This window comes from Leopardus geoffroyi, chromosome C2, assembly GCF_018350155.1.
Source record: "Leopardus geoffroyi isolate Oge1 chromosome C2, O.geoffroyi_Oge1_pat1.0, whole genome shotgun sequence".
Taxonomy (NCBI): Eukaryota; Metazoa; Chordata; class Mammalia; order Carnivora; family Felidae; genus Leopardus; species Leopardus geoffroyi.
In genome coordinates, this window is record NC_059333.1 from 72,066,812 (window position 1) to 72,091,220 (window position 24,409).

At 39.0% G+C, this 24,409-nt stretch overlaps 1 protein-coding gene across 3 annotated transcripts in view; it reads right to left on the bottom strand.

Moving 5' to 3' along the window:
• Positions 1–1,093: 1,093 nt before the first annotated feature.
• PCYT1A (phosphate cytidylyltransferase 1A, choline) overlaps positions 1,094–24,409 on the bottom strand; it is a 51,336-nt gene continuing 28,020 nt past the window's right edge. For all 3 annotated transcript variants that reach the window (XM_045502457.1, XM_045502458.1, XM_045502456.1), the window contains 7 exons: positions 17,501–17,600; positions 12,060–12,176; positions 10,887–11,038; positions 8,754–8,832; positions 7,940–8,082; positions 6,093–6,281; positions 1,094–5,226 (listed from right to left, as the gene is read on the bottom strand). In XM_045502457.1, the coding sequence (XP_045358413.1) occupies positions 5,020–5,226; positions 6,093–6,281; positions 7,940–8,082; positions 8,754–8,832; positions 10,887–11,038; positions 12,060–12,176; positions 17,501–17,600 (987 nt within the window). In that variant the 3' untranslated portion in view covers positions 1,094–5,019. The remainder of the gene's footprint in view (positions 5,227–6,092; positions 6,282–7,939; positions 8,083–8,753; positions 8,833–10,886; positions 11,039–12,059; positions 12,177–17,500; positions 17,601–24,409) is intronic.

The following is a 24,409-nucleotide window of genomic DNA, read 5'->3' on the forward strand; positions in this document are numbered from 1 at the left end:
TATTGAAAGGTCACTCCGAGTTTTCCTAAAGCCAGTGAAAAGGAGGAAAGTATATGGTAGTTTGCCTAGTATAAGAACAGGAGTATAACTGAACCAGGCAAACCCCTATGTTTATTGCAGCATTATTTACAATAACCAAGACTTGGAAGCAACGTAAGTGTCTATCAATAGATGAATGGATAAGGAAAGTATGGTGTGTGCATGTGTCTGTGTGTGTGTGTGTGTGTATATATATACATGTATATATATATACACACACATATATATATACACACACATATATATATACACACACACATACACACACACACACACACACACATATATATATATGGAATATTACATGGCCATAAAAAAGGATGAGATCATGCCATTTGAGACAACATGGATGGGTCTACAGGGTATTATGCTAAGTGAAATAAATCAGACTGAAAAAGATAAATACCATACAATTCCACTCATGAATGGAATAAAAAAAATAAACAAACGAAAAGCAGGATTGGAACTATAAATACAAACAACAAATTGATGGTTGTCAGAGGGGAGGGGGTGGGAGGTTGGACAAAATGGGTAAAGGGGACTGAGAGATACAGGCCTCCAGTTGTGGAATGAGTAAGTCACAGGAATAAAAAGCAGAGCATAAGGAATATATAGTTAATGATATTGTGGTGAACACAGTATAATGTATAAACTTGTCAAATCACTAAGTTGTACACCTAAAATTAATGTAACATTGTGTGTCAACTAAAAAGAAAAAAAAGAACTCAACCAGGCAAAATAGCACAAACCCAGTGTCCAATAAACCAGGCTTCTGAAGAAGAGATGGAAGCCTGATGGATTCTGAATGACAGATGTGTCATTAGGGCACTGAGGACATTAGACCTCATAGATCTGGACCAGCCTCCCTTTGTGGGACAATAGCTTCTGTGCAAAGCTGAAAAAGGATTTTCCTAATAATATGGCCATGGGACAACTTTGAGGAGACAAATCAGGATGCAAAGGCAAAGAAATTGAGAGCATAGGCAAAAGCCCCAAATATATAACACATGTTACACACATGCATACCAGGTCAAAAACACAGGAAATGGAATATTAGGTAAAACCACTTTGCCTTTATTTGGCTAAATGACAAAGGCCAAAATAACTCTGAACCAATTAGTAACACTCACATAGGAAAACAATACACTGAACACCGATTGAGGAAACGTCCTGTGGGTTGCTGGCACTGGGGATGAGGCTAACATTCATGCCAAGGCCAGCATTTCTTCCCAACATGCCTTTTTCTTTTGAGCATCCTCGATACAAGACAACCCAACTGATCGAGTCTCTGTGTTTAAAACAGTCGGTGCCCCCTAAGAAGGGTGGGAAAACCCTCTTTAAACCTAAAGGGACACAACCTGAGTCATCCCAGTGTTACACCTAGCACTTTTGTTCTCTACCCCAATCTGAGTATTAACATAAAACTTTGGCAGACAGAAAATCTTTCCTTCTTTTAAAGAAAATTAACATTTAATAATATAATCCCAAGGACATGTTCTACTTATTTGGAAAAATAGAAGCTAGGGACCACTCTTTATCTCATGACAATCTATTATTCTATGAGAGAAAACAAGAACAATCATTGTATGACTTTGCAAAATACAACCTTTAAAAATACTTATATTGGTAAGCTTAAAAAAAATACCATTAGTTAAAAACATTATTAAGGGAGTATTTTTTCCTACCTGTATTAGTTCAACTTCTGGTGAAAGTGTGTGATGACAGAAAAGGTAGAAGCTATGGCTTTTAGGGAATTAAAGAGAAGCAGCAAAATATAATTGATTTGGAAAGATTTTTGACATGAGATCTAGAACAGAGTCAAAAAGGCAATCAGCTCCAGAAAAACAGAAGCTACCCACAAACCAAGATAATCTGGCGAAGCAAAAGCACTGTGAAGAACCACTGTAGAGGGACCATCCAGAAGCTGCTTGACCAGCTGTGTGGTCACAAGTAAAAGAAGAATCTAACTCAGGTGCCGGGTTATCGGCAATCAGAAAAAGTCAAAAGTTCTCTTGACCTCCTTCGTGTTTTTTCTCATTTAGGATCTTCAGCCTCCTCATATCCCCACCCTTCTTACCTAACTAAGCCTCAGCAAAATAATGGTCTTTGGCTCTAGCTATCAGAAACAGCCACAGTAGTACGAACGATCCATTTCTGTTCCTCGAAAGCTTCAATCTCTGTTCCTCAGTGCTCCAGAGTCTAGTGCAGGAAAAGAGCAAGCTTTCTGCCCAGCCATCTCAAGATAACTGCTGGAAGCACCTCCTCGGCACCAACTCCTGAGCATCTGTCTCCATTCTTCGGTCTTACACACTGCGCTCTGAAACCAACCAACTTTTAAGGCTCTCCCATCTCTGCTACATTTGGCCTATTGCTTTGTGTGTGGGATTCAGGGAAACAGCTAATTAGAAACTAATATTACCAGTTAATATTAAAATTAATATTCAAAGATTTACAGATCACAGGCATGGTCATGGTAGGCAAACAACTAACTTCATTGAATTAGGCACAATCAAATAATGCATCATCCCAACAGCTTCCTCCCTCCACCCATCCTTGTCCAGCACTTAGGATCACATTTATCCCAAAGAAGCAAATATGCCACACCATAAAAGATTTTGCTTAAAGTCACAATTATTTGAAGATGCACTGGTGTTAGGAGACTGAGACTGTAGTCTTGTCAAAAGGGACGAGAGGGCTTTCCAAGAACACGTGCATATGCTGGCCCTGGTAGTCTCACAGAGCTTCCCAGCACAGCTGTTATATTCCAAGAGCAGGGAATGTGAAAAAGAGCCCACTGATAGAGCAGAGGAAGAGGTCCCAGGCAGTATGCTTGAGAGGACTGACTGCAGGGAGGAAAACCACATTCTGAGCATCTCCCTTGCCAAATACATTTGGCTAACGTGTACTTTGAGGGAACACATAGGTGAGCCTCAGTAATGACGTCGTCATGTTTCTATACCAGGGAGAATAATAGGCAAAATTCCCAAAGAAGGAAGACTGAAGCAGCAAAGTTAAAATATGTGATCCTATGAAGCTGGCTAATGCAGGAAAACAGTAACTTGAACTGTTTCAAAAGAAGGATTCTAAGCCAAAGCTCAAGTAAACCAGATTTGATAGCACAAATAGCACTTCATGAGAAGAGTCAGAAATGCAGTTTTCATAGGCCGTCACGACAACAAGAGATTTCCCTCTCTTTGTGTCTCTACTCTGCCTCTCTGCGTGATTAGAATTTTAGGAACCAAGGTAGTCCTGCTGCGCAGGCAGGCAGTGATTCTAGCCTCTGATCCTCAGGCAGAAGAGCAGGTTTTATCACAAAGTATTTAGAGAGGAGACTATGAGATGCTCACAGCCCTAGCACAGGGGCAAGGAAAGATAAAATGTGGTTTTCGAACACTGAAAACATCAAAATTCCACCCCCACAAGGGGTATTTATGAGTGACAGGGTGGGGCCTGGACATAAGCAGTTTTCCCCTGAACCCAGCTACAGGACTATTGAAGATGACAGTCTGCTAGGTCATGTAGCTGTAGAATGCTAGAGGTTTCAAATGAGCTCACACTCAACTGCAAGTGTTAAGCTTCAGCATCTCTGATGGGAAATATAAGTGGTGAATCCCCAGGGGCAACCTAACAGGGGAAGTGGCACCATAACCAGCAGGCACACATGGGGAAGAGAGAGAACCTACCATACTCTTGTAATGTGAACCCATGCTTTGTGGCCTGCTGGAGGGGCAGGGGAGGGAAGTCCCCACCAGCTGCAACTCTCAGAGGAAAAGGAACACTACCTGGAGCACTAGTTCCAGTCAAGAACTTTAAGAAAACAAACAAACAAACAAACAAAAAAAACCCCACAACTTTCTTAAGAGGGGCAGAGTTCAAGATAAGGCTTCAGAAAGGGGGGTGTTTCCTTACGCTTCTGTGTTTAAATTCTGTGCAAAATTTCTCCAAATATTCAGTATGGCTTTGAGCAACATGGATTAACAGATCATGTTCAAACTGCAGACATTTACAAAGTACCCTTTGCAAAAAGCTAGGTAATAAAGCATTGAAATAGGAGTATCAGGGCCAGGGACCTACTCCTGTCTGGGAAAATTAACCTGAATTGACCCTGTATAGGATTGAGTAGTGCCCCACTCCCCTCCTCAATCACAATAAACCTGAAAGCATTCCTTCCTTCAAAGGTAGACTGCAGGAATGAGATTGATCAGAGCTCCCAAATAACTGGGCAACAGAGTTTTCTGGGAAGATGAACACAGCAGGGAAACCGCAGATGATGCCATGTGGTCTGGTTCCATCCCCATCAGTGTCTTCCATGGACCCCATTGGGTCCAATATGAAACTCCTCAGGGAGTAAGAAAAGTTAGGCTCAGATCTCCTTCTTCTCAAGCCACATTGACACAGGTGCCAGCAGTACATTTAGGTGATTTGTGGCTGAGCTTACTCAGCTTTTAGCTTTTTTTTTTTAAGGACGCCAAAATTATGCTATTTGCCCCTCCCCATGAAATCACTCATAAGCAGGTCATTGCTTGAAGGACTTGGCAAGCCACTTTGCCTCAGAACAGAAGGCAACACTATAGTGTATCAGGAAGAAAAGGCCTCTGGGTAATACACCACTTCCTTGTGCCCACTCCTCAGGGGCAAAAAATCAGTTACTTATAACATTTGAAAGACTGATTTTTAAAAAATTACTAAAAATGACAATTTCCTGTCAAGATCACATGAACATAAACAGTAAAGCAAAGTCTGTGAAGAGGGAATATGGATGCAGAACAGGCTTCTAAGGTGTACTCAGCCTCCTTCTTGGTGTGAATGGGTGACGCCTCTTGGAGGATGGGCTGATCCCATCCTAGGTCCTCCTGCCCCAACTTTCTTTCTTTTGTAGCTGTCCTTAGGTTTAGTGTTGGGATCACAATTTGGAATTCAACCGAGAGCTTCCGAAGGTTATGGGACAGAGGGAAGGGAGAGGAAAGGAGGGATGAAAACTTAGTCTTCTTCGTCCTCACTGATGTCATAGGTTGCAGCCTTGTGCCTGGAGAGGTTTGCTGGGGAGGACGGCGGGGAAGTCTTGCCAGAGAAGGGCCATCGGAAAGACGGGGAGGGGGAGCGTTCCCGAGTGGGGCTGCTGCTGGGACTCTGCTTTGGACTGATGGCCTGCAGCATCCGGCCTTTCCCCTCTTTCAGCATATGTTTCTGGGGAGACCAAAAGGTAAAATTAGAAGAAACCTATGGATCCTACTAAATCACCACTGGAGGATCTGTGACTTCAAATTATCACAAGTGCCCTGTGCAATGTCATAAGTAATTGAATAAGCTAGGGGAGGGACACAGCTATAAGTTTAAGTAATTTCCTCCCTAAAGTAGTCCATGCTATGCAACTTATCTAAGGGTTCCCACATGCTATCACTCAATCCTTGACTTCTATGTCAAAGGAATTCTTAAATGGCTACTTGGTCTGCATTCCAGGCTCCAGGCAAAAACAAAGGAACTAACTCAGACAAAAGCGTACCTATTCTAGTTGTAGAGCTCTCTGAAAAGGAAATTCTATATTCTCCCTGAATAATCTATTCTGGTACCAAACAGTCTCACAGTTAGATCCTTCCTGATATCCGAGGGCTTACTTGCTAAATTGCTACACTTCACCTTCTATTTGGCTTGAAAAGACCTTGCTACTCCTCAAGGGCAGAATTCTCACCTCACCCAGCAATTCTGCAGCAGCTGTTTGTAGTGGAGGCAGCTTTCTTTTTACTATTCTTTGTTCTTTCCTTTCCTTTTATTGAAAACTATAGTGTAGAAGTAAGCTGGGCAAGGTTACTTACTTATCACCAGATCTGGACAAAGAGTTGGCAAAATTATTTAGGAGAATGTATAACTTCTGTGAACATTTTAAAGAACTTTTTGGGGACAGTCAAAAGATAGTTCTGCCCAATACAAGGGACAAATTAGATAACTACTTAATGTTGATATCTCTTTCTATAATTCTGTAATTCTTTCCACGGCATGAGAATTCCCTATATTTTCCTGAAATTCCCTAAACTGTCCATCAGGAAAGAACATACCAGTGCTCCTTCTGGACCAAACATTTCCAGGAAACTTCCAATGAATTCTCGGGATTTCTCCTCCCATTTCTGAATGAGGTCAATGCTTTTTTCTTCAACCTTCTGAACAAATTCTTTTGACTTCTCCTCCACATCTTTCACTTTCTTCTTTACTTTGTCAACCCGCTCCTGTAAGTGGTATTTCTTCTCCTAAGTAAAGAAATAATTGTTTTGAGAAATAATACTCACTCTGACCTCCATTCCAAAGGGAAAGAAGAAAATGGTCTGGCACTCTACTCACACTATTTCCAGCCATGAGAACTTCACTTCGCTCTAATGTATCCCATAGTTCTCTATCATAGTAACATAAAATATACTCTGGATGGTCATCTTATACAAAAAGGTGATAACTCGAACATTGTGGAAGCCTAGACTAAACTAAATAGATAGAGCGGGCTCAGTAACAGGCAGACACATAGCCAAATGCATCCGATTTTTTAGGACAAAACATAAACTTGGAACATAAACATGCCCAACATAACCCAAACCCCATTCTAGATGAAGACATACAGGGAGCCACAAGATTACTGCACAATACCACCAAGAATTATTGGTTGCAGTAGCGCATCTTTTACTTAGTTTACTGTACTAGATGTTTTCCCCTCTATCATTGGCTTATTCTATGATTTTAGAAGAGCTATTTATTTTAGTTTTTGGTATCTGGAGGTCTGTTTACTCAGTTGCAAAAGGAAGAGGCTACTCTTTGGTCCTACAAGCTTCCCTAAAGAGAAGGGAAAATGGTATGAACCCTCTAGGGATGGGGGGTATGTTTTGCCAAATGAAAAGTATTTTCATAATTTCCAGATCACAAAGGGGAAAGGGAACATATTTAGGATTTTTAAACAACTGAACATAGAGATTCTGAAGTAGGTGGTTAGCAACAGCTAGAGCTTATCCGCATAGATAAATCATATTTAGATGAAACCGTTTCACCTATTGATAATTCACAGAATTAGAAACAGGTAAGAGAGCACAGTAAGCTACTTGTGTCGAAGATAGAGTTAGCAGCTTCCTTCTTTTAAAACCAACTTTATTAAGATACAATTTCCAAATAAAATGTGTAGCCATTTGTTTCTTAAAGGCAATATTAGCTAAGATAAACTTTGCTTTCATAAATCAAATTTTAAAACCTAGGTCCACATGTCCTGAGAAACTGCATGCAAAATGTTGCGTGTCACTATCCACAGAGGGAATAGCTTTCATTAGATTTTCCAAAGACCAACCAAAATAATAATAATAATAATAATAATAATAAATAAAAGGTTAAGAACTACTGTTTTAAATATAATTGATATAGAGGGTATCAGGGTGGCTCAGTTGGTTAAGCATCCAACTTTTGGTTTCAGCTCAGGACATGATCTCACAGTTCCATGGGGTCAAGCCCTGCATCGGGCTCTTCACCAATGGTGCCAAGCCTGTTTGGGATTCTCCCTCTCTCTCTGCCCCTCCCCCATTTGCGTGCGCGCTCTCTCTCTCTCTCTCTCAAAATAAAACTTTAAAAAAATAAAATGTAAATAAACATAATTGATATAAATACTGTACTAGGTAAGTTACATATTTTTATTTATTTATTTAGCTGTACATCTTTATATCAATGTGTTGATAGTAAGCTATAAAGGCAGAAAATGCCTCTGTTTTATTCTCTTTGTAAATAGCTTAGCATAGTGTTATCAGCAAAGAGGCAATCACTGAATTTTGGAGGTGACAATTAAAACAGACTGAAAAGAAGCAACTTCAGCTTAGATGAAGTGGGAGGCAAATGTGTGTCCTATCAGGCCATGGAATTCTGGGATGAGGTTGGAACTCACATTGATAAAGCTGACATTGAGCTCCTTTGCCGTGTAGCCCCTCTGTAGGTTCCGTCTGGCATACACATCATAGTCCCGGACAATTCGGGTGATGATGTCTGATGTTGAGATACCTTCTGTCCTCTGTGTTGGAGCAAACATGCCTAATCCAAGAACACATACAAACACTGTGACATTCTGGTTAACTTAGACAGTAGGACTAGATGAAAACCGGGAGCAACACCGTTTTCCTCAAAAAGCAGAATCTGCTATTATTAAGTGAAATCTGGAGATACTGACAGATAGGAGGACTGAATTAAAGGCTAGGGGCAAGGAAAGCAGGAGCTATATGGTCCTAATATTAAGAAAAATATGGGGTGGGCACCTGGGTGGCTCAGTCAGTTAAGCATCTGACTTCAGCTCAGGTCATGACCTCACACAGTTCATGAGTTTGCATGAGCCCCACTTCAAGTGAGCTCGAGCCCCACTTTGGGTGAGTACAAGTCCTGCTTCGGGTGAGCCCCAGTTCTCTCTCTTTGCCCCTTGTTCACTTGTGTCCTCTCTCTCTTTCTCTCTCTCTCAACAACAACAACAAATGTATATGTGTGTGTGTGTGTGTTAAAAGAGATATCAAAAGAGATATTAAAAGAGATATCAAAAGTAGATGTTTAGACTGAGAATTGATGGATGTCAGAACTATGCTCACCTTAACCTTTTATCTGAAATGAAGTGTGACCGGAAAGTAGATGTTGAATTTCTAAGTGTATACATTTTCCTCTGTAAAGTAGATGCCCCTGAAACTCCATAAAGTGAGGATATACATCAGCTTACTCACCTGCTTCCTTAATGTGCTTATAAACATCATCACTCCCAGCAGAAGAATAAGGAATGTCATCATGGGCTACGAAATCAATCTGAAATAAGGAAACTTCATTTAAAACCCAGGATAACTGCCATCAGAAAGAACCAGTAAATACTCTTTCAATAAATACTCTCCCAGACCCAGATAAAGGACAAGGAGAGGCCAGGCCTCGAATGGACTTTTTTTTCTTGATCTCTCTTTGCTTTGCTTCATACATTCCGTGATTCATTCATAAGCCACCCAAACTAATTATTTATCAATCATAAACATGAAGTTGGCCAGTTTCTGTTTTTAACTATTTCTCCTGGTATACTGGAAGTGCTACCCTCACACTGCATACCAGTCATCATACTATAGTAAATAGGACTGGAGAATTTGCTGGTGTGTTAGCTAGTGAGTGGAGCCAAGGAAAGAAGAAAGGAAATCTCCCCATCCTCCCAGGTCTATAAGGGTTGGTCAAATAAGGGTTTCTAAAAATATGCAAAAGAGGTCACTTCGTTGTTAGCTGGTTTCTCTCTCAGTCCATGAGATGAGTGGGAATATAAAAATAGCAGCCAAGAGCCCTTTTACTAGAACAGATACATCTATACTCCTGAGAAATGTAAAACTCAAAGCCACAAGAGACCTTTTGGTCTTAGGCTCTATCACTTTACTACTGTCAATACCTCTTGCAACAATGAGAAGAGAACAACGCCACTGGGATCAAAAATCTTTCAGACAGACATGCTAACCTTACTTAGTCATTCCTGAGCAGGCCAAATGGCATTTACTAATACAATTGCTAACACAACCATACCCAGTTCCAGAAGCCACTGTAGTATGAACCATGCCCAGGACTGTGTCAGAGACTCTCGGCTAACATCTTGGTTACTTATGGACAATTTATCAGGGGTCAATAGGCAGCAAAGTGAAAATCAGAATGGTGGGCAAGTAAGACGGCTGGTTGAGGATACACTGCTAATAAGGAGAAAAGAGAAGTTAAAAGTTCCTCTACCCTCTTCTGCCTGGGCCTGCCTGGCTGTGTTGCTGAGAATAATCTTGTTCATCACCTTTGGTACATCAGCTGCCAAGTATAGATATAGAAAAGCTAAAGAATTACAAAAGGTCTGTCACAATCCTAGTTTTAACAAACATCACTCTTGCTGAGAACTGACAATATTCCTCAAGCTTGAGGGCCGCCGACCTGATCTGATAGACCCTTCTCATCTTTTATACTCACCTTTTATAGGAAACCTGTTTCTCTAATGTGTGAGAATTAAAAGAAGGTGAGGGGTTTTATAATACTAACTCAATGAGTAAAAGTGAGACACCCCCCTGTGTGTTGATCTCACACAACATCTAGCCCAAAATCAAAGCCCTGAAACTAGATTAAGTCAATACAAAAGAAGTCTATGTTTATCTGTCTTATTTCCTGGAACTTCTGAGAACATGGCTGAAGCTCTGTATATTCTAAAGGACTGGTATATTAGGAGGACAGACACATCCATAGTGAGGGAGGATAAATATCACTTAACTGAAGAGTTCAGTTTCTAGCCCTGCTACTGTGTATCCTGGACCAGGTTATTTGGTCTTTCTGGCTCTGTTCTCAGATATAAAGTAGAAACCATAGGGGCACCTGGGTGGCTCAGTTGGTTAAGTATCCAACTTTGGCCAGGTCATGATCTCATGGTTCATGAGTTCAAGCCCCACATCAGGCTCTGTGCTGACAGCTCAGAGCCTGGAGCCTGCTTCTGATTCTGTGTCTTCCTCTCTTTCTGCCCCTCCCCCACTCACGTTTTCTCTCTGTCTCTCTCTCTCTCTCTCTCTCTCTCTCTCACTCAAAAAATGAATAAACATTAAAAAAATTTAAAGTAGAAACCATAACTACCCAATAAGACTGTGGGGAACAAATGAAATATAATGGATGTAAAAGTGCTTTTAAGCCACCAAACCCCATATAAATCTTAGGGATGACTAGTAGTGAAACCACTGTCATCTCCTCCATGTGAAATTTACACAGAACGTATAAGTAAAATACGGCTAGTGGAAAACTAGCCTGAGTCCTGGAAGTCTTGAGAGTCGAGGGAATTCCAGAAGGGGAATGGGGACATGTACTCAGTCTCTTACCCGGTGTTCCGCGAGGAACTCTGGCGTGAGGGTCCAGGGGGCATTCCTCACCACCTCATCCACATAGCGGCAGTGCTGCACGGCATCATAGCGCTCATTTTCATTCATCACTGTGAAGCCTTTGAAGTTGTGTGTGAGCTCATCACTGCAAACTGAGTTCACCACATCATAAAGTTGTAAGTCAAAGTCCCCTTTGCTTAACCATTCCTCAGCCACCAACCTCTCCCATTTCCTAGGACTGTAACCGATCTCCCCACATGGAGAAGTATTTTCTGGATATAGCTCATTCTGGGTAGCAATGCTTTTCCTAATCCAAGATATACCTTCAGGAGCAATACACACTAAACAGTATGTTCACACTTTGGAGAAGACTTCGAAATTAACCTGCTGTGAATTTCTACAGCAATTAAGTTTTTAAAAATATTTTCTTAGGACACCTGGGTAACTCAGTCGGTTAAGTGTCTGACTTCAGCTCACGTCATGATCGGGTCTGTGGGTTCAAGCCCTATGTCGGGCTCTGTGCTGACAGCTTAGAGCCTGGAGCCTGCTTCGGATTCTGTGTCTCCCTCTCTCTTTGTCCCTTCCCTGCTTGCACTCTGACTCTCTCTCTCAAAAGTGAATACACATTAAAACAAATTTTTAAAATGTTTCCTTATTACATTTTTGTAAGACTGTACTGGATCACATAACATTCGCTTAACAGACTTTCCTACTTCAGTTGATTCAAAATGACAAACTGGAATCTAGTAAATGCTGTTCTTAAGTAGGCAATAGGGGTCACTGTTGCTCCCCAAACTGTAGAAACTCAAATGAAAACAGTGAGATAAAAACTACACATCTCTGGACACCTGGCTGGCCCAATTGGAAGAGCATGTGACTCTTCATCTCAGGGTCGTGAATTTGAGCCCCATGTTGGGTACAGAGATTACTTAATAAAACTTTAAAACAAAACAAAACAAAACAAAACTGGACATCTCAGGTCAAAGAGCTTGTAGTTTCTTTCACCAGGTCTGTATACTTCATGTACTTCATATACTTCGTGTTTTAGAGAGGCTGCTCTACATCCCTCATTTTAAAACCAAAATAAGAGCCAGGGCTCAGGTTATGAAAGGAGAAAAATGCTACTATAATTTTTTTCTGGAAATCACCTAAAGTTATCAGATATTTTCTTACCTCCTACAATAAGGTATGTATTAGGGAAAAGGTTCTTTGCTTGCATCAGAGCCCGGGCATGACCACAGTGAAATAAGTCAAATATTCCATCTGCATAAACTCTCACAGGCCGGTCACCTAAATCCAAAGGAAAGAATTTATCACAAAAACACATCGATTCAATATCTCATATTTGACAAGTGGAAATGGCACTGTGTTTCCTCCCTTGCATGCCCCTCTCTTGTTTTCTGAATATTCACCCTAATTTAGGGGCAGACTGGGGTTGTGAGGAATAACATCAGACTTCCTTGGCTACAAAGACCCTTTTGACATCACATCCATTGACTCTGTTACCCTGATTTCACCAAACTGCTCATGTAACTGGATATCATGATTGCTTTTTCTTAAAGTTATTTTAGAAGTAAATGGGAAGAGTTACATAACATATGTGTCCTAAATTTTAAAATCCTCACCTTCAGCTTATGTTTAAATTTCAGTCATGTTTAAATAGAGTATAGCTAAGGTATACTCTGGCTGCTTGCTCTCTCATTTTCAGGCTGCCTTGATTACTAATAACTAAGCTTTGCTATGAAAATAAACTTCCCTCTGATTGCCCAGTGAGTAAGGAGTGATCCAAAGAGGTGAGACTGAGAAAAAGGGAAGGTTAAGTACCAGTTATCAACTTACTGCTTCTCAGTCCCAAATTCACCTTCAGCACCTGCTCTGTGATAACAGATAGGATTCCTTCAAGTATTTCTCCTTGACAGTGAGCATGTTATACTTTCTCAGTAGAGGGTGATATATACTAAGTATTTGAAAGTCAAATACAAATATTATAGGACTTTATATTAGAGCTTTTCCTCTTCTTTCCATTGGTGAAAATGATAGAGAACAGATTGCCAATTTATTTTCAGTGGTGGTGGACTATGAAAGAAAAGCCAGGAAATGATCTCTTTGAGTACAAGACTAATTCCAAAGCCTAACAAACACACTGAGAATGGAATTGACATAATGGTTCATCATACTTCAAATAATAAATCTAAAAAGTCCTAGTAATATATTCCTATATGTAAATAAAAGAAGAGTTATTTCACTGCAGCAGCAGCAGCAGCAGCAGCAAATAACAGTAGGAGCAGCTACATCGTCTGGGAAAGAAGGGCCAAAGTCTCATCAGATATACCATACTGAAGGTAGGCGTAAGATACAACACCCTTGTCTTGAGAACAACAAATCAAGGGGGAGGAAATTGGTTCCCAGAAGTTTATGGACTTTTCTTTCCAGATAGGTTTATCCATAAGTAAGTAGCCTTTTTAAAAAGATCATTTATTTATTTTGAGAGAGAGAGAATGCACACAATCGGGGGAGGGTCAGAAGGAGAAGGGAAGAGAGAATCCCACATAGGCTCAACACTCAGTGCAGAGTCTGACACAGGGCTCAACCTCATGACCATGAGATCATGACCTGAGCCAAAATCAAGAGTTGGCTGCTTAACTGACTAAGCCACCCAGGTGGATTTAAACTTTAAACAAGTAGCTTTTAAACTAAGAAATAATAGAGAGTGCCTGGGTGGCTCAGTCAGTTAAGCATCAGACTTCAGCTCAGGTCATGATCTCACAGTTTGTGTATTTGATCCTACTTTGGGCTCTGCGTGGACAGCTTGGAGCCTGGAGCCTGCTTTGGATTCTGTGTTTCCCTCTCTCTCCCTGCCCTTCCCTCCTCCTCAAAAATAAATAAACATTTAAACTGAGAAATCATATACTGGTGTTAGAAATATAAACTGGTACAACTTTTAAGAAGGGTAATTAGATAATATGTGTCAAAAGACACAAAAATGCTTATACCCTTTACCCCGGCTATTCCAATTCTAGTAATTTATTTCATACATATATTTGTAAATATGCATGGTATTCATGGCAGCATAGTTTGTAATAGTAAAAGTTTGGAAACAACTTAAATTTCAATGGAAGACTGAACATACTATGATACACCTACTAAGGGTGGAAGGGAGAGATACTGGGTGGCTGTGAGATAGTGATAATAGGAAGACTTTTCACTCTGTACCCTTAATGTATTTTGTAAATGTTAGGCTATGGAAATGTATTGGTTTTGTAATACAGGAAATAAAATTTTTAAATAAAATAGATACACCAATACAATGAAAAACAACATAATGGATTTAAGAGTCAAAAAGCTTATAGCTCAAACTTAACGACTAGCCTCCTTCCTCTATAATCTTAACCTCTTTAACACTCAGTTTCCTCATCTATAAAACAAAGCAAAACACAACAAAACCTGAGGAGCATAATCTTTCTTCTACATCTTAGAAATCCATCTTTCCTAAACAAGTCCAGAGTGGCTATGATCTCATTTTTTTTGATCCTAAAAGACAAAGGATAGAACACAAAGATTAAGAATACTTTGTTACTGTTTCTTTGACATTAGCATACAACAAGGGCAAAGTGAGATGAGGGGGATTTAGCGCCATAAACACATTTCCAGGATGGTGGAAGTAGTACCAAATACTGTTGATCAACGGGCTGTTTGTCAGGGTTAATCATCACATATAAGGCCAAGTCACCACCAAACCCCTTCTCGGACCAACTCCAGATGTGCTCCTTGCCCTCTTCAGTGTTTTCTCAGCCACCCGGCCTCTCAATTCCCTATGACTTACCCCCAAGTCTTTGGCAAACCTGGGGGGGGGGGGTATAGTAAGCAAATGGCCAGAAAGATCACTGTTAATGAGAAAATCTGAGGACTAAGTGCAAGTTACCCATTCTTTTCCCAAGTGGCTACTGGCCAGGATAACCAAACCATCTGATTTACATCTGTTGTTTCAGCATATTAATAAGAGCAACCCCCTTTCACTTTCAAAATGGTCCTGGTTTTTAATATAAATTATAGTCTTTGCACTAAATAAATATATGTTCTCCTTACACAGAACAAACGTGGCTTTCAATTTATTGTGTCTTTTAATATATTCTCTCAAATACCTATCCCCAAAACATTTTGTTTCTAACGGATTCTGTTGCCCTTCCAACTTTGACTTCTTTTCCTTTCTCCTAGAAAACACATTGCTGATTTTTTTCTTTCATCTTCCTAAAGGAATAATCTTCTCTCAAGCTATATTTGTTTTTTTCTCTGGGTAGTGAGTTTTCTCCTAGATTATTACCAACTCCTTTCTTAAGGGAGTCCTTAACCTCCCTAATGAAAACATGGTGGAGGGAAGGATGCCCCCCTGGCTTACTCCTTGTCCAATACTGGCATGAATAGTCCCTTGGTTATTTAACATAAAACTGAACAGGCAGAATCAGATATAGGAGAAATACTGGAGATCAAACTAGACCAGCAAATTTTATAAGCAAATGTGTGACTATCTGTTCCACCTAAAATGCAATCAGTTTGCCGATGGCCTTCTATTATTTATAACTAATGTCTACAAAGAGCAGCACCACTCCAGGGTAAAAAGAACATGAAGATGGAAAAACTTAGGTTTTAGTTTCAATTCTATCACTAATTATTGGTTTTACTACAGGGGACCTTTCACTTCTTAGTTTCTATGGACTTTAATTTAATTTCTTCATGTATATAATGAGACGATAAAGTAGATGATCTCAAAAATGACTTATAAAATTCTATGAATTAATTCTAAAATTGTTAAAAATTAGTGCATATGAGTTATAAGCTTCAAGTACACATACATTTTATTGGCCACAAATGATTTGTGGGTAGACTAACAACAAGCTGGGTAATGTGAGGTACTACATTCTGAATGTGTTATTAGAGAGCATATGAAAAGTTTTGCCTTCAACATGCTCTGCTATCACATCTGAACATGATCCTTGAACTGTTTGATGGCATTTCGAACTCTGATCTGACACCACTATGCCTTGTTACCCATACCCTGTTTTTCCTTGTTGTCATTTTACCCTGCCCCATCAACCTGCTTATTACTCAAGGGGAACCAAGCCTAAAATGCCACATCATGAATCAGAAGGGCTGTGATCAACATGAGACATATACAAACACTTTTGGAAAAAAAAAAGCATTATCTGAAATTCTGAGGACTCAAAAACTATGTTTCATATAGCCATGATTTAGCTAAGGAGTACTGGGCTCCCTGGCCTGAAACTGTCCAGCGTCTATATCTATTCATATTTTACTACTCCTCCATTACAACAGAGAACAAATATACTAACACTATTAAGAAGTAACCACAAATATCTTCTACATATTGGAAATGTATACATTTGTGGCTGTAACTGCCTCTTATTCCTTAGTGTTTACCTGGGTTTGAGTCTAGGCCCACATTTACAGAGGAGACAGAACACTTACCATAGTAATGGAAAGAACCAAAAAAGGATTGAAAAAAAGATTTGGAGAATTTACAGATAAGTAAGGACAGCTGCCTATATGACCTTGTATTTCTAACAAATACCCAAGGAAGCTTCTCTTTAAAATAATCCCTAAAACTGGGCCACCTGGGTGGCTCAGCTGGTTAAGCATCTGACTTCAGCTCAGGTCATGATCTCACAGTTCCTGAGTTTGAGTCCCACATTGGGTGAGATCAAGCCCCACCTCAGGTGAGCACGAGCCCCACTTGGGGTAAGCATGAGCCCCGTTTCAAGGGAGCCCCGCTTCTCACTCTCTCTCTCGCTCTCTCTGCCCCTTGTGGGATTCTCTCTCTCCCTCTATTGCCCCTTGCTCACCTGCACCCTCTCTCTCTCAAAAATAAACAAACAAATAAATGAAATAACTCAAATTAAAAACAAAAATCTCTAAAACCACTTGTCCAAAACAGGAAGAGTATTTAGAACACATATTAATAGCTTACGTAGTCAAAAATTGCTACTTAATGATGTAAACTAAGCATACAAATAAAAGAGTATAGGGTTTAAAAATAATAAAGTGAGTTTTTAAAAAAACCTAAAAGATTGTATCAGTAAAGATAAAGTTAAGTGATAAGCAACTCCCCCCTTAGGATATTTTATCCTCTAACATTCAGCGGTGTCTAGCAAGGGTATTAACTTATAGAAAGGGAGATCTGGGGGACAATTCTGAAGGCTATTAAAAATGTGACAGCCTGACATAGTATTCAGACCTCTGTAAAAACAGACAAGGTTATAATCCAGCTCAGGCTAATATCCTATTGTCTCTGTTCTACTATACCTCATAGTTGTGACAACAGCCCAGGAAGCAAGTATGTACCACTATATCTCACAGCTGTAACAACATCCTAGGAAACAAGCTTAAAATGATAAGAAAAAATGAAATCTTATGGAATGCAGTTATACTCCCAAATAAAACAGCTGGGAGATAGGAGGAAACCCTCTCCCAACTACCCTTTTTATACCCAGTTTATAGGTAAACTGAGGAAAGAATATAGAAAGTAGGTGCATATCTGATAAATACAACTGAATGCTAAAAACAGAGTAAAACAACAAAATAATTAAGCATTTACTTACAAGGAGTTCCTCTGCTGGCTTCTTCCATAGTTACCCTGACATAGGGCTTACTAAAGTCTACTTCAATTTCATCAGAAAAAGGAGCTGGCTGCTGTAAGCCCTTAAGATAAGGAAAGTGAAGGAAAAGAAAGTTAAATTCAATGGTATAGACTGAAATACTCAAAAAATGGCAGCTTTAAAGAACAATCAGTTATTCAATATGCTGGTGATTAAATTCCTCCTAAAACCTCATAACATACAAAGAAAAAAAGGCATTCCAAAATGACAGGTGAAAGTTGCAACCTTTTACCAAAGAGGTAAATTGCTAAATCATGATATGAAAGATAAATATCTTGGGGCGCTTGGGTGGCTCAGTTGGTTAGTGTCCAACTTTGGCTCAGGTCACGATCTCACTGCTCGAGAGTTCAAGCCCCTCATCGGGCGTTAGCTTGGAGCCTAGAGCCTGCTTCAGATTCTGTCTCCATCTCTCTGCCCCTCCCCTGCTCTCTCTCTCTCTCTCTCTCTCTCTTAAATATAAAAAATAAAACATAAAAAAAAATTAAAAAAAAAAAGAAAGATAAATATCTTGCTGGTGATTTCAGGATAATATTGAGCGAGGTGGCTGGGAAACTAAGCATAGTCCCAACTAACTGGGTCCAGAATGATGGCTCCTCCATCACATGGCAGAACACCCAACTCTATTCTATGTGATGAAATTGCCAAGCTTCTATTGTGCATTTTTCTACCACTTCAACTAAGGGACTGCGAAGGCAAACAGCTCCTGAATGCTTTATTAAGTATGATTATCTCTGTATAATGCTTTACATTGTAAATATTTTTTAAATTTTTTTAATGTTTATTAATTTTTGAGAGAGAGAGAGTGCGTGAGCAGGGGAGGGGCAGAGAGAGAGGGAGACACAGAATCTGAAGCAGGCTCCAAGCTCTGAGTTGTCAACACAGAGCCCGATGCGGGGCTCAAACCCACAGACCGCAAGATCATGACCTGAGCTGAAGTTGGATGCTTAATCGACTGAGCCACCCAGGCTCCCCAACTTTAAATATGTTCTAATGCTCATAACAGCCCTGTGAGGCAAGTAGTACAACAGTCAGTATCCTCAATTTACAGATGAGGAAAACAAGGTTCAAATAAGTTATATCAGTTATATGCAATTACTCAGAGGCAAAGCTAAAATAAGAATGCAGGAATTCTCTTTCCTCTACAGAGTTAACTTAACTCTACTACTTAAAAGCTTTTGTTAAATTGTTTCATAAGTATTTTATTCTATTTGATGCTATTATGAAGGGAATTGTTTTTCTTCACTGTATTTTTGGATTGTTCCTTACTGGTATATAAAAATGCAAGTTGATTTATATGTACAAATGTGTGTCTGTGTGTAATTTCAGATGATTTTTGTATATTGATCTAATGTCTTGTGAATTTGCTAAACTCAATGATTAGTTCTAGCACTTTGGTAGATTCCTTAGGATTTTCTACATTTGAGATCATGTAATCTATGACTCAAGACAGTTTTACTTACTCCTTTCCAATTTGGATGCCTTTAATTTCCTTTTATTATCCCTTGTTGCCTTAGTTAGAATCTCTAGCACGATGCTGAATAGAAGTAACAAGGACAAAGATCTTTGCCTTTTTTCCAATCTTAGGGGTGAAGCATCCAATCTTTCACCATTAAATATTATGTTAACCCTAGATGTTTTGTAGATGCCTTTACCAGCTGAGGAACCGCCCTTATTTTTGCAATTTGTTTAGAGCTTTTATAATAGGTGTTGGGTTTTGTCATATGCTTTTTCTGTATTACTGAAACATGCATATTCTGTTTTTGTCTTTTGTTACTTATAGTGTATTAGATTAATTGATTTTAGGATGCTAAACCAATCTTGCATTCCTGAGTGAAATCCCTCTTGGTCATGTTATATAAATCTTTTTAAATATTCCTGGATTTAATTTGTTAATATATTGTTACAGATTTTTGCACCTAAGCTTGTGAGAAATTTTGAACGATAGTTATCTTTTCTTGTGCTTTTTTTTGCCTGGCTTTGATGTTTGGCTTCGCAAAAGGGGATAGAAAGTATTTTCTTTTCCTCTATTTTCTGAAACCATTTATTCAGAATAGAAAGCTATTACTTCCTTAAATGTTTGAAAGAATTCACCAATGAAGCATCTGGGTCTGGACTTATCATTGTGGGAAGATTTTTAAAGACTACTTCTTTTATTTTTATTTTTTAACTTGGGATACGTCATTCAGATTCTCTATTTAATTTTGGGTCAGTTTTGGCAATTTCTCTCTTTCTAGCAATGTCTATTTCATTTAAATTGTCAACTTTTTTTGGCATTTAATTGTTCATTACATTCCCTCATAATTCTTTTAATTTCTGTGGGTTATAGTGATGTTCACTTAGAATTTTAAATTCTAAACAAATCGCATCATGATTGGTCTGAATCCAGGGACTGGGAAAACATCACTTTGATTTGTTTTCAGATAAGGACAGATTTTTAAGATTAGATTTTAAAATTAAAACATACTTCTTTTTAAAAATCCCTTATATGGGGCACCAGGGTGGTTCAGTCAGTTAAGTGTCCAACTTAGGCTCAGGTCATAATCTCACAGTTTGTGAGTTCAAGACCCATGTCGGGCTCTATGCTGACAGCTCAGAGCCTGGAGCCTGCTTCAGATTCTGCGTCTCCCTCTCTCTCTGTCCCTCCCCTGCTCACACTCTGTCTCTGTCTCTCTCTCTCTTTCAAAAATAAACATTAAAATTTTTAATATAAAAAAATAAAATCACTTATATAAGCTTAGTTAAGATATGCTAAAGCTATAATAAAGATAAGTGAAAACACCCATTTTTAGGAGACGTGTGCATATGAATGTTATCCTTTTTAAGAACTTTTTTTTTTTTTTTAGTTTAGTGTTTTATTTTGAGAGAGACAGAGAGAGCAGGGAAGGGTCAGAGAGAGAGAAGGAGAGATTGAGAATCCCAAATAGGCTCATGCTGAGCCACGCAGATGCCCCTTTAAGAACATTTTATAAAAGAGATAAGAATAGACCAAAGACACAAATATACAGTTTTCTGTAGTTAAGAGAGATTTCTCTACAGATTAGATAAGACAATTTATCTTCTAAAAGTCAGTATTCAAATGAGTTGCTTAACAGTAGTGTGTTTCTAAAAGCATATGCTATTCACAAAATAATATACTCTATGATTCCATCTATATAAAGGTAAAAAAAACAGGCAAAGCTAAATCTATGATGAATAGAAGCCAGAGGAAAAAGAGGAAATTGGGGAAAGTGGATACTGATGAGCAGGGACATGAGAGTCTTCTGGGAAGACAGGTATACATATGTAAAAATTTATTGAGCTGTACACTTAAGATTTGTGCACTCTATTGTATATAAGTTATATCTCTAGAAACAAATGATATTTGGCCATAAAAAGGAATGCAGTACTGATACATGCTACAATATGGATCTTGAAATCTTGAAAACATTATGCTATATGAAAGAAGGCAGTCACAAAAGACCACTTATTGTATGATTCCATTTATATGTAATATCTAGAATAGGAAAAGTTATACACAGAAAGTAAATTAGTGGTTATACTGGGCTTGGAGTGTTAGGGAGAAATGGAGAGTGACTGATAATGGGGACCAGGTTTCTCTCTGGGGTGATGAAAATGTTCTAAAATAGATATGATAATGGATGCACAACTCTGAATAGTCTAAAAACCACTGGATTGCACATTTTAAATGGGCATGTAGGGGCGCCTGGGTGGCGCAGTCGGTTAAGCGTCCGACTTCAGCCAGGTCACGATCTCGCGGTCCGTGAGTTCGAGCCCCGCGTCGGGCTCTGGGCTGATGGCTCAGAGCCTGGAGCCTGTTTCCGATTCTGTGTCTCCCTCTCTCTCTGCCCCTCCCCCGTTCATGCTCTGTCTCTCTCTGTCCCCAAAATAAATAAACGTTGAAAAAAAAAATTTAATAAAAATAAATAAATAAATGGGCATGTGAATTATAATGGTATGTGAATTACATCTCAATAAAGTTTATGTATATATTTATACATAAAAACAGGCAAAAATACATCAAACAAATAGAAAAAATTATATTTATTAACAATAGTACATGTAGATAAAAGATGAGCTTTATTGTGTCTCTGAAAGTTATTATCAATGGTGTACAGAAGCTGGTTGTTAAAAATTCAGGAATTATGTGGGCCATTTATTAAATCATTGGTAGTCTGAACTTAGTAGCCACAGAAATCAGCCAAGTGCTACATATCAGAGGGTTTTTCCCCCAGTAAGCCAGTTTACTAGAACACCACTGGTTATTTGCATACTTAGAAAGAGATCAGTTCTGAGGTTATTACAGGGAGAAGAAAATGGACTTACAGATTTTCCCATAAATGTTGCAGTGGGAGTAGAAAGGGTGGCAGATTTTGTGAAGGAAGAATAGGTAGGACATGGTAAAAAGAAAAAATACTGTCACTTGAGAAAAAGAGGCATTTTAGAGTTTTAGAACTGAAGAAAATTAGATTGTACTACTAGTGGCAGGAATGGAGAAGTTTTTAAAAAAGGAGTTGAGATCAAAGAAAATGAGAAGTGAGAGAAGTCTTTGAGCATGGTGATTCAAATGATCATTAGAGACCTTTTAGAATATTAATGAAAGTGAGGACAGCAGTGCCTTTAAGAAAATTAGAAGAAGGGGCACCTGGGTGGCTCAGTTGGTTGTCAGAGTTCCGCTCAGGTCATGATCTCACAGCTTGTGAGTTGGAGCCCCACATTGGGCTCTGTGTTGACAGCTCAGAGCCTGGAGCCTGTTCCAAGTTCTGTGTCTCCCTCTCTCTCTGCCCCTCCCCTGCTCGTACTCTGTCTCTCCCTCTCAAAAATAAATAACAAATATTTTAAAAATTTTTAATAAAATTAACATTAAAAAATGAAAAAAAAGAAAATTAGAAGAAAAGGAAATAGATTAGTAATAATTTCTCACTAGATATGTGTACCCATAAACGGAAATGAGAAAAACTGCAAGGTATCTAAAGGGGACAGAAAGATAGGTGGCAGGTTTGGTGGGGGGGGGTTGTTGTTGTTTTTATTTGTTTTTTTTTTAAGTTAAGGAGATCTGGGCATGTCCAAGACAGAGGAAAAGGATTCAAAGAGATGGAAAATACTGGAGAAGGAATAAAATAGATAATAGGAAGAAAGAGTCTAGAGAAATGGCAGGGAATGGTTTCAAAGGACAGGATGGGGGAAGGTATTAGCCCTAGAAATAAGAATGATCACACTTTTCTAAAAGCAGAAGAAAGGGAAGGTGATAAAAGGCCAATGTTAGATGTAAAGGAGGAAAGATGTACAAATTTATAACCGATGCCCTCAATTTTCTCAGTATAGTAAGAAGGACATGAAATTACCATTAAAAACAGAGAGGTTGGAATGAGACTGAAAGCTTGAGGAAAGCAGAAAATATGTGGACTAGCTGCTGTGGGAAATATACCACAGCATCAGCAAATACTGGGCACTACATTAAGTCCAGATCAAGCTAGCAACATTAATCTATAGAAGGCCAATTTAACAGTCCAGGAAGAGAAACAAAGAATTATCAGAAACTGAAAGATCTAGGGTTAGGCCATGATGAATTGAAGGGAGGCAGAAGGGGGCAGTGAAGAGTTAAGGAGGCAAAGGGATCTAGACATTTCTCCAAAGAAGGTATAGTAATTGCCAAGAAAAAAAACCACATGGAAAGATGCTCAACAACATTAGTCATCATGGAAATGCAAATCAAAACCACAATGATACTACTTCACACCCACCAGGATGGCTATGAGCAAAAAAGACAGGCGGTAACAGTGATGGCAAGAATGTGGAGAAACGAACCTACATACACTGCTGCTGTGAATGTAAATTGGTGCTCAACTTTGGAAAACCGTTCTTTAAAATGTTAAACATATAATACCATATGATCCAGAAATTATACCCATGGGTATGTAACCAAGAGAATGAAAACACAGATTTTTAAAATTTATTATTATTTTTTAAGTAGGCTTTACACCCAACGTGGGACTTGAACTCACAACCTCAAGATCGAGCATCTCATGTGCTACTGACTAAGCCAGCCAGGTGCCCCTGGAGACACATTTTTTTTTTAAACCTGTACACAAATAATATTAATAACAGCATTATTCACAATAGCCAAAAAGTGTAAACAATCCGAATGTCCATCAATTCATGAATGGATAAACAAAACAGTATGTACACATGCAATATTATTCACCTATAAAAAGGAATGCAGTATTAATACATGTTACCACCTGGCTGGACCTTGAAAATAGTATGTTAAATATAAGAAGCCAGCTACAAAAGGCTATTGGGAGGATTCCATTTATATGAAACGTCCAAAATATACAAACACCTGGAGTTAGAAAGTAGGGTTGCTAGGGGTAGGTTGGGGGGATGGGGAGTGATTGTAATAGATACGGGGTTTCTTTTTGTGGTGATGAAAACGTTCTGGAATTAGATAGCGGTGATGGTTGCATAACACTGTGAATATACTAAAAACCCCCGAATCGTACACTTTAAAATGGTTTAAATGCTGGGGTGCCTGGGTGGTTCAGTTGGTTAAGCATCCAACTTTGGCTCAGGTCATGATCTCGCGGTTCATGAGTTTGAGCCCCGCGTCGGGCCCTGTGCTGACAGCTCAGAGCCTGGAGCCCGGATTCTGTGTCTCCCTCTCTCTCTCTGTCCCTACCCTGCTCATGCTCTCTCTCTGTCCCAAAAATAAATAAACATTAAAAAAAAATTTAAATGCTTTAAATGGTAAATTTTATGTTATATGAATTTTATCTTAATTTAAAAAGATACATTAAAGTATCCTATCTTTTACAACTGTTTCTTCAATCTTTTCTGATTACTGTGTACATTCCA